The 11,089-nt window shown below is 48.6% G+C and overlaps 1 protein-coding gene across 1 annotated transcript; it reads left to right on the forward strand.

The window, feature by feature from the left end:
* The first annotated feature begins 183 nt into the window (after positions 1-183).
* LOC140703872 (H-2 class I histocompatibility antigen, D-P alpha chain-like) lies at positions 184-10,644 on the forward strand. Its single transcript, XM_078387978.1, has 3 exons — positions 184-4,557; positions 7,839-8,126; positions 10,291-10,644. Exons 1-3 carry the CDS (start codon positions 4,461-4,463, stop codon positions 10,305-10,307), a joined length of 402 nt encoding a protein of 133 aa, XP_078244104.1. The 5' UTR covers positions 184-4,460; the 3' UTR covers positions 10,308-10,644.
* Positions 10,645-11,089: the final 445 nt, after the last annotated feature.

Raw genomic sequence — 11,089 nt, forward strand, 5'->3', positions numbered from 1 at the left:
TCTCGGGTTCATCCCTGAGCAATCTGGCTGAGAAATATTGAGTTTTCTTTGAAGGATGTGACCTTCCCAGCCACTCAGCCTCTCAGTGCTGCTGTTTCTGAGCAGGAGGAAGCCATTTTGTGTCCTCTCTCGCCTGACAGGACCTGCCTGCCCAAAATGGTTTCCATTCTAAGCACCCAAGAATGAACTGCCTCCCCCTCTCACATTTTTTCTCTCCCCAGAGCTGACTGCGCTCTGCTTTAGGCATGGCCAACCAACCAAGTTCAAACTGAAAGCCACAGGCAGCTTTGCTGAGAAAGATGCTGGGTGTCAGTCGTGTGGCATCTGATCTCCCCGCAGAGCCCAGGCTCTGAGTGAGGAAGGTGCCTCAAGGTTGCTTCGATGACACTGTCCAACCATCTCATCCTCAGTTGTCTCCTTCTCCTCTTGCCTTCACACTTTCCCAACATCAAAGTCTTTTCCAAGGAGTCTTCTCTTCTCATGAGATGGCCAAAGTACTGGAGCCTCAGCTTCAGGATCTGTCCTTCCAATGAGCACTCGGGGTTGATTTCCTTTAGAATTGATAGGTTGGTTCTCTTTGCCGTCCAGGGAACTCTCAAGAGTCTCCTCCAGCACCACAATTCAAAGGCATCAATTCTTCGGCGGTCAGCTTTCTTTATGGTCCAGCTCTCACTTCCATACAACACTACAGGAAAAACCATAGCTTTGACTATTCGGACTTTTGTTGGCAAGGTGATGTCTCTGCTTTTTAAGATGCTGTCAAGGTTTGTCATTGCTTTACTCCCAAGAAGCAGGTGTCTTTTAATTTCGAGGCTGCTGTCTCCATCTGCAGTGATCATGGAGCCCAAGAAAGTAAAATCTGTCACTGCCTCCATATCTTCCCCTTCTATTTCCCAGGAGGTGATGGGACCAGTGGCCATGATCTTAGTTTTTTTGATGTTGAGTTTCAGACCGTTTTTTGCACTCTCGTCTTTCACCCTCATTACAAGGTTCTTTAGTTCCTCCTCACTTTCCGCCATCAGAGTGGTATCATCTGCATATTGGAGGTTCTTGATATTTCTTCCTGCAATCTTAATCCAGTCCAGCCTTCCGCATGAGGTATTCTGCATATAAGTTAAATAGCCGGGGGACAGCCTTGTCGTACTCCTTTCCCAATTTTGAACCAATCAGTTGTTCCATATCCTGTTCTAACTGTTGCTTCCTGTCCCACATATAGGTTTCTCAGGAGATGGATAAGGTGGTTAGGCACGTCCATTTCTTTTAGGACTTGCCATAGTTTGCTGTGGTCCACACAGTCAAAGGCTTTAGCATAGTCAATGAAGCAGAAGTGGATGTTTTTCTGGAACTCTCTGGCTTTCTCCATAATCCAGCACATGTTGGCAATTTGGTCTCGAGTTCCTCTGCCCCTTCGGAATCCCGCTTGTACTTCTGGGAGTTCTCAGTGCACATACTGCTGAAGCCTACCTTGTAGGATTTTGAGCATAACCTTGCTGGCATGTGAGATGAGTGCAATTGTACGGTAGTTGGAGCATTCTTTGGCACTGCCCTTCTTTGGTATTGGGATGTAGACTGATCTTTTCCAGTCCTCTGGCCACTGTTGAGTTTTCCAAACTTGTTGGCATATTGAATGTATCACCTTAACAGCATCATCCTTTAAGATTTTAAATAGTTCAACTGGAATGCCATCAGCTCCACTGGCCTTGTTGTTAGCCAGGCTTTCTAAGGCCCACTTGACTTCACTCTCCAGGATGTCTGGCTCTAGGTCAGCAACTATATTGTCTGGGTTGTCTGGGATTTCCAAAACTATCTGATATAATTCATCTGTGTATTCTTGCCACCTCTTCTTGATGTCTTCTGCTTCTGTGAGGTCCCTTCCATTTTTGTCTTTTATCATGTCCATCTTTGCACAAAATTTTCCTCTAATATCTCCAATTTTCCTGAACAGATCTCTGGTTTTTCCTTTTCTGTTATTTTCCTCTATTTCTTTGCATTGTTCATTTAAGAAGGCCCTCTTGTCTCTCCTTGCTATTCTTTGGAAGTCTGCATTCAATTTTCTGTAACTTTCCCTATCTCCCCTGCACTTTGTTTCCCTTTTCTTTTCTGCTATTTGTAAGGCCCCGTCGAACAGCCACTTTGCTTTCTTGCATTTCCTTTTCTTTGGGATGGTTTTTGTTGCTGCCCCTGTACAATGTTACAAGCCTCTATCCAAAGTTCTTCAGGCACTCTGTCCACCAAATTAAGTTCCTTAAATCTGTTCTTCACTTCCACTGTGTATTCATAAGGGATTTGGTTTAGATTATACCTGAGGAGCCCAGTGGATTTTCCTACTCTCTTCAGTTTAAGCTTGAATTTTGCTATGAGAAGCTGATGATCAGAGCCACAATCAGCTCCAGGTCTTGTTTTTGCTGACTGTATAGAGCTTCTCCATCTTTGGCTGCAGAGAATATAATCAATCTGATTTCAATATTGCCCATCTAATGATTTCCATATATAGAGTCGTCTCTTGTGTTGTTGGAAAAGAGTGTTTGTGATGACCAGCTTGTTCTCTTGACAAAACTGTATTAGCCTTTGTCCTGCTTTGTTTTGAACTCCAAGGCCAAACTTTCCTGTTGTTCCTTTTATCTCTTGACTCCCAACTTTAGCATTCCAATCCCCTAGAATGAGAAGAACATCTTTCTTCGGTGTCAGTTCTAGAAGGTGTTGTAAATTTTCATAAAGTTGTTCAATTTCAGTCTCCTCAGCAATGGTGGTTGGTGCATAAACTTGGATTATTGTAATATTGAAAGGTCTGCCTTGGATTCGTATTGACATCATTCTATCATTTTTGAGATTATATCCCATTACAGCTTTTCCCAGTCTTTTGTTGACTACGAGGGCTATTCCATTTCTTCTATGGGATTCTTGCCCACAATAGTAGACATGATAGCTTTGGCCCATCCACTTCATCAGCTCTGGAGCTACTTGTACTTGTCCTCCGCTCTTCCTCAGTAGCATGTTGGACGCCTTTTGACCTGAGGGTCCCATCTTCCAGCATCATATCTTTTAGCCTTTTGTTTCTGATCATGGGGATTCTTGACCACAACAGTAGATATGATAATCATCTGATTTGAATTCACCCATTGCCGTCCATTTTAGTTCACTGATGCCCAGGATGTCGATGTTTATTCTTGCCATCTCCTATTTGACCACATCCAGCTTCCCAAGGTTCATAGATCTTACATTCCAGGTTCCTATGCAGTATTTTTCTTTGCAGCATTGGACTTTCCTTTCACTTCCAGGCACGTCCACAGCTGAGCGTCCTTTCGGCTTTGGAACAACCACTTCATTAGCTCTGGAGCTACTTGTACTTGTCCTGCGCTCTTCCTCAGTAACATGTTGTATGCCTTCCGACCTGAGGGGCTCATCTTCCAGCGTCATATCTTTTAGCCTTTTGTTTCTGATCATGGGACGTTCTTGGCAAAGATACTGGAGTGGCATTGCCGGTTCCTACCCCAGGTGGGTTGCGTTTAGTCAGAACTCTCCACTATGACCTGTCCGTCTTGGGTAGCCCTGCACGGCATAGCCCATAGCTTCTCTGAGTTACTCAAGCCCCCTCGCCACGACAAGGCAGCAATCCTTCCGAAAAAAGCTAAAGATCCATCTCTTCAGATAGGCTTTTAATAATTACAACTGAGTCCCTGAACCGCATTTTAGCAGAATGTTTTTTTATGTTTTCATGTTTTACTCTTTTAATTGTATTTTAAATCATATATTGTTAAATTTATCTTTTAATATTTAAATGAAACGAAAGACCCCCTGATCTTTCTGAGGCCAGAAATACAGATGTCTTTAAGCAGGGCTAGGAAGACCTTCAGCAAAGTCAGCAACGAAGCAGACGTCCAGACTTGCCCAGATCCGGAAAACTGCCTCTAAATGTCTTCAGATTTCACAACCTGACGCCTGGCGCTTCTCTTTTTACCTTCCCATTTTGGCTCACCCAAAATGCTGATGCCCAAGATGACAGCAAGACTTCAAAAAGTTTAGCTCTGCCACGTCACCTTTTACTCTGCCAGAGTCTCCGGCTCTTACAGGTGTGGGGATGGCTGAGCAGTGAAGAGAGAAGGGATCTGGATGGGGAGAGGCCTTTTTAGGGTGGAGACGACACCCCAAAAAGTAAATAAAAAAGTAAATCAAAATGTGTTTGCCATTTTTTTCCTTCTCAGAGACTAATTTACAGCTGCCCCATGTCTGTATTATTGTACAGTATTAATATTAATATACTGTCTTCCGAGCGCTGTCTGGCCTGCCGTGCGTCCTCTACCCGACAGCCGATGACGACATCGCAGATCTCCTTGTCTATTGGTGGAATATTTTCTTTGCAGCCAATCCGCACTCTCTGTTCTCTTTTGGGAGGTGGGGGGGTATTCCTATAACTTCAAGGAGCTGCGGGCGCAAAAGCGTAGTGACTTTGGAGCGAGAGGATGGCGCTTCGCTTTTGGCTGGCCGGGGTCGCTGTCCTGCTCCTCGGGGAGCCAGGCTGGGCCCTCCCCTCCGGTATTAAAGGATCCCCGGCGCTTGGTGAGATTCTTGATCTTTTTTTTCCTTCCCGAGATCGAATGGCTTTGGGGGCCGGCGACATTGGGGGGGGTCTTTGCTCCTCCTCCTCGGGCAGCAAAATATGTTGAGCGGCTTCAACCAGCCCCCAGGTGGGGCGATTCAAGAGCCCCTCCTGTTAGGGAGGGAGAGAATTCGCGCCTATTTTGGTTCACACCTGCCTCTCTCGGTCCCCTTGGACGGTCGAAGGGAGTTTCCAGGGCGTAAGGTACAACAATCCATTTGAAACCCCACTCAGGCAGCCATTTACTCAAGGAAAGCCTGCCTGAAGAGAAAGGTCTTCATCGGCCTGCGGAAGGAGTGCAAAGACGGGGGCCAGGCTGGCCTCCAGTGGCAGGGAGTTCCAAAGTCTAAAGGGACCACCACCACAGGGAAGGCTCTCTCCCACATGTCTCCACCAAATGCAGCTGTGAAGGTGGCAGGATTGAGAGGAGAATGTGAGGGGAGTGTGCCTGGTGAAGGAAATATGATGGAGACACACACCGCCTCCCTCGATACAGCTTCCTCGCTCAGAGCCTGGCCTCTGGGGGGGGGAAACAAGACGCCATGTCCATGACACACGGCATCCTTCTCAGCCCAGTTGGCGTGGCTTTCGGTTTTGGCTCTGCGTTGGCCATCCTCCCCCAAAAGAGAGCTCCTTCTGCTCTGAGGAGAGCAAAATTGTGAGGGAAAAGGCAGTTCCCGCATCAGATTTTCTGCCAAGCGGAGCAAGAGCCCGAGGAAGCCGCCCAGGAGTTTCCTTAGCCCGGCGGGGCTCCGAGGAGGAGGAGCACGCGAGCCCTCATCGCCGGCCACAACCCCCTCCCGCTCCTTCTTCACTCCCACCACAACTAGCAGCAGCAGGACGAAGAAGCATAGAAGGGAGGGAGCGCCGGCAATCGCCTAGCTGGGGGGGGGGAAGAAGGGCACGACATAAAATAAAAAAAAAAAAACGCCCTCACAGAATCGCCTTGCCAAAGGAGAAAAGCCCCTATCGGTAACCACAAAATTAAACAAAATGGGGCGGGGGCCCCCACAGGTGCACACAGGCGCACACACACAAACACACACACACAGGGAGGTCTAGCAACCTTCCTCTGAGGCCCCCCTCAAAAAAAGGTGCACTCAGCAGCAGCAGCTACCCCCACCGCGAGAAGAGGAGCAAACTTTGCGAGGCGAGCCCAGGCAGCCTCCAGAGCTGAGGCGGCTGAAACAGGATGAGGAGGAGGAGGAGGAGGAGGAGGAGGAGGAGGAGGAGGAGGAGGAGGAGGAAGCACCGCCAGGCGCTGAGGCAGCCACTGGCCGGGCTGGTGCTGGGGGTGCCGAGAGAGAAAGAGAGCCAGAGAGCCACTCAGCGGTGGCTCGGGCGCTCGGGGAAAAGGGCTGGCAGAACGCCTCGCTCGCTGGCTCTACCCCAAGACAGTGCCTCTTGCACCTTCCATCTGGAACTGCAGCCTGCCAGCCAGCAGACAGGCCAGCGGGCTGGCTGGCAGGCAGCAGTTCCGGATGGAGGGTGCAGGAGGCGCTGTCTTGGGACAGAGCTGGCGAGCAACACGAGGCTTTTTTGGACTCTTGACATCAGAGGACGTGTGGATGCTTTGGGGGGGCAGGCAAGGCAGGGGCCACAAACTATCATCCAGGGGGCTGCAAATGGCCCCCGGGCCACATGTTTGAGACCCCTGTTTTAAATGGTGCAGACATTTGGCTGTCTGCCGGGTAAGCGCTGCGAGGCAGAAGAAGGCCCTTCTTTTCTCTGCGGGAAACGGGCACCTACACAGACTGTCCCAAATCCCATCTGGTAAGTCCTCAACTTCCCCAAGGCTCGGTGAGCAGGCAACCTGTCCCTTGATGAGTCATCTTTCTAGCTTCAAGGCCAGCTGCAGGGAACTGGGCTGATGGAGGCCATCCGGAGCCGAGTTTGAATTCTCCTGCTTTTCATCTGCTCTCCTCCTGTGGCTGCATCACGGAATAGAGGTGGCGCTTGTGAGAGCCTTTGACTCTCATCATATATTTCACCATCTTTATTTTGCATCCCTTTATGCCATTGTTAGTACCCAGTGTGGTGTAGTGGATAAGAGTGCCAGAGTACGACTCAGGAGTCCTGTGTTCAAATCCTTACTAAGCCATGGAAACTCGCTGGATGAGTGGAACAGTTAAAACCTACGCCTTATATATCTCATTTAGGTACTTTGAAAGCCCCGTTAGGATTGCTATAAGTTGGTTCCGACTTGAAAGCTCATAACAACCACAGTGACATTGTTATGTGCTGTCCTGCAGCTTGTTCCTTACAGCAGCCCTATGAAATAGGTGACCTAAAAATGTCTTGTCATTAACAACTGTGCTCATGCCTTGCAGAGTCTAGGCTGTGGCTTCCTCTTTAAGGTAAGTCCATCTCGTACGTAGGCTTCCTCTTTTCCTCCTCAGGTGATGGATGGTGATCATCTTGTGCTTTTCCAAACTCTCAACTGATGGCCACACAATTTTATTGTTTATATTAATTAGGCTCCTGGCTGCTGGTCAAGGCCTTCACTCCTTGGCAATACTGTGGCTGCCCCTGGCCCCTCAAGCATATCAAGTTTTATGTCTAAATCTGTTCATTCCAATTTCTATTTCATGATGGCTCAGCCCGCATTCAGTAATCAGATCCGTTATTAAAATGCATATCTAAAGTTAGCCATGTTATCTAAATGATTGTCTAAGAGTCACCATGTGGTGTAATTGAATGCATGGAGCCTGAGCCAGCTCTTAAATCAATTGCCAGTCGCAATTGTCCTTCTTCACGGATCAACAGGCCAGACAGAGGATGAGAGCAGGCAGAACAGTCAAGGGCATTGAAGGGCAGGTTCTGCTTTACTTTGATTAGTCTGCTGGCTTTACTCGTAATACTAAGATTCATTTCAGAAGGAAATCATTCTAAGACACAGAGAGCCGGCAGATTCAGCCTCCCTCCTTTGGGAGGGTAAACCTTGTGAGCCCATGATCCAGATCTGGCGATCCATCGGATTTCAGGCCATTCAAGCCTGGGGCCTGGAGACGCACAACCAGCAGCCCTGAGCATCTTTGATTGCAAACAGGGATGTCATCCTTGAAGACCATATATGTGAGTGTCCCCAAGTGAACCTGGAACATCCGTTGCTTTGGTGGTTGGTCCTCCTTTAGTACACTTGCTAGGATAAGATGTCCACCTGCTCTTTGAAGGCTCCTCCTGTCCTGCCAGTGAGAGGTTTGGATTGCTGACGTGGACGTTCATTTTGTCATTTTTGCAGAGCCCCCAGTAGGGAAGGTGACAAGCATGTCGGTCTCTGAAGGCCAGATGATTTTCGTCTGTCACATAAACGGCTTCTACCCCGGCAAGATCGAAACCACCTGGAGGAAGGGTGGGGAGATTGTGGAGCAGGACACCTTCCGGAGGAGCGTCACTCGCAACCTGGATGGGACTTACCATGTCTCTCTCGGTGTCGAGATGGACCTTACAGACAGAGGGCTCTACCAATGCCACATCAAACATGTTGGCCTGCCGGAGCCTCTGGTCTTGGCCTGGGAAGGGCCTGGTGGTGAGCATTTGTGGGGGGAAGGAAGGAGATGGGGTGGTTGAGCAACCTCCAGATGGGAAGGGGCAAAGAAGGAGCACCATCATAGGTGAAAACTCTCCGCAGGACCCCCATATTTTGGGGAGTATGAAAAAGGAACTATGCCCTGGTCTGAAGGGAGAAGGTGGCTGCGTAGCTCAGTGCATTAGGGGAGCCAGAGGTTGGGAGTTCAATTCACCACTCAACTTCCCGATCAGAGAGCTAGCCTGCGTTGTCTTGGGGAAGCTGCCCAGTCCCAGGGCACCCCCCAGGAGAAGGGAATGGGAAACCGTTTCTCAAGACTCTTTAGCTAGAAAACCCTGGAAAGGGTCACCTTAAGTCAGAATTGACTTGACGGCAGACAGTTATTATGAGGCAGGAGGAGGGCATTAGATGTGTCAAGGAGTCTGGAGCCCTCGGTGGCCATTCCTCAGGATGCTTGCAGATTGCCTCTCACCTCCGAGCATGAGGTTCAGTGAAAGGTTCTGCATAATGGTCCAAGGGCCTGCAAGGAGCGTGGCGGGTGGTCCTTCCTTTGAATCAGGCCCAGGTCAAAGAGGGGCTGACCCTACTGGCAGAGCCTCCCCTTCCACGCGCAGGATTTGGTCCTGGTTCGGTCCCAGCATTTCCACTCAAAGCCCTCGGGACCTCCTGGTGGGGATTTGGGAAGCTGCTGCTTCTCTGAACAGCTGCATGTTTGCTCATATTTGTTTTGGCCAACATGAGGTTCATGGAGGGAGTCATTTTGGCAGCTGCTCCTTTCCCGGTGGCAGCAGGGATTGCCTTGTTTCTCCACGACTAGGCTCTGAATGCGCTCGGTGGGCCGCATAGCTGGTGTTCTCTGGCGGATGTCAGGGACTAACCTGCTCTTGGCACTGCCCCCACTGGGACCCACAGCTCCCCTACCTTGATTAGATCATGAGGTCCCCTGCCTCTAATTCCTATTTAATGGCCCATTTCCCCACCACCACCTTGTCTGCCTAATCCCTACTCAGGAGCCCCTTCTCCTGCCATTCCCGGGGGGGGGGGTTGGCTTCCTTCCAAGAGGTCTGTCTTCCATCCCACCAGATGCCAGCACAGCTCTTGGGGGAGAAAAGTATCAGTTTGTTCCTGTGGGGCAAAAGGAAGGCACAGCAGGACCCCCTCCTCACTCTTCCCTCCTCACACCAAGCAGTGGCCAAGAAAACCAGCCTGGGTGCCAGGGGTTCGGTGGCCCCTCTTGGCTGCCTCACCTTGTCCCTTTCCCGAGAAAGCAATGGAAGTGATGGCTGGTAGAGGAAAAGCCGGGGGACTTGGAGGGGGTCTGCCTGCATGTACTGCATGAAGAGAGGAAATGCCGTCAGAACTGGTGTCCCAGTCAAACAGCTTTTCACGCCAACATGGAACTTGTTGAAGGAACCATTTCAGAGGCTCCCGTTGCTGTGCTGTGTATGATGGATGGGATTTCCAGGAGAACTAGTCATTTATTCTGAAAATATATTTTTACGCCAAGGTACTCGGTTCAGATGTTTAAAATCATATCCCCCAACGGTGGCAATAAGATACAGGAGCTTTCGCAGGAACATGATTAGGATGGCCGTGTAACTGCTCCTCTCCTCCCGCATTCACTTCCTATAAAGCAAGTCCTGTGGATTTCGTTGGGAGTTGCCTTAGAAGAAAAACACTTGGGGTCTCAGCCTTACTTAAATTGAAGGGGACGAGAAAGAAGAGTGCTCTGTGTGAAAAGAGGGTTTCTGTCAAGTCCCTTCACTTGAGATCCTTGAGATGAGTTGACACGTTCTCCCTTTTCTGGAGAGGAGGGATTTCCCTCACCCTCAGCAGTGCTGATGTTTTCTATGGGGAGAGGAGAGGTTTCCCAGGCCCATCCTCATCATAGGCTTTCAATGGCTAATTTAGATGTACTTCCGTATTCCGGAGGAAAAGGCTTGGTTTGATGAGGCTACACTGAAGACAGTGGATTCAAAGCTTGATCCCTCGATTGCTGAAAGCCTGGGAGGTCTCTGGGCCTTCTTTCCCTGGCAATGTTTATGCAGAGACCAGAAACACACCTGGCGTGATAGTTTTACTACACCTTACTACAAATGTGTATATACTGGATCTTCTCTGGGGACCCCCTTCCAGTAATGATATTCTGATTCCATCTGTGCAGGAAACCAGACACAGTGAGAGACCTACTAAAGCTACTTCGCCCCTTTCTGTCTCGGAAGGATTCTTTCTGCAGCCTTCGAAAGCCCTTCTTCCCCAGACCCTGCTGCTCTGTCGCGAATGCCTCTTTCCCTGGCTGGAGGTCATTTTATGTACCATCCTATGTTGGAGAAGAACAAGAAAGGGGAGCACGGTCCCTTTGCCTTCCTTCAGATGGTCTTTGATGCCTCCTGCATTTCTCGGATACTTTTGATATTGAGGAGAGAAACGAAAAACACATAGAAGTAAAAAGCTTTACTATCTGTATTTTTTTTCTTGTCAATGAATTGTTCAGAGTATTACAAAACAAAGCAAGGAACTGTCTGCCTGCAATTTTTTGATTACTTTGTTATGTGAGGCATGGCTTTTGAGAATCCACACTGAACAGAAGGTGCCAAAATTGTCACTAGAGAAGAGGGTGTCAAGATCTGAAATGGTGTGTTTATAGAGTGTCAAAATAATTAAGGAGATATAGAAAAAATAACCCTAAAAATGAAGGTACTTTTAAAATTGAGGCTTGAAGAATAGTTTAATATAGTCAGTGCAAAAAAAATGAGCCACCTCCCCAGCTGAACAAGGTTTTTGTACCATAACAATCCTGACAGTTGAACATGTTATAAAATGGATAACCAAGCATAAGCAAGTGATGCAGGTCTTATAGTTGCATTTCCTATAATTACACTGTTTTGGTTTTCCAGGATTCTGGAGTTCCAGATCTTTTATGCTATAGGCCTTTATTCCTTTAGTGTTTGAAAAATTAAAAA

This window comes from Pogona vitticeps, chromosome 2 (assembly GCF_051106095.1).
Source record: "Pogona vitticeps strain Pit_001003342236 chromosome 2, PviZW2.1, whole genome shotgun sequence".
NCBI lineage: Eukaryota > Metazoa > Chordata > Lepidosauria > Squamata > Agamidae > Pogona > Pogona vitticeps.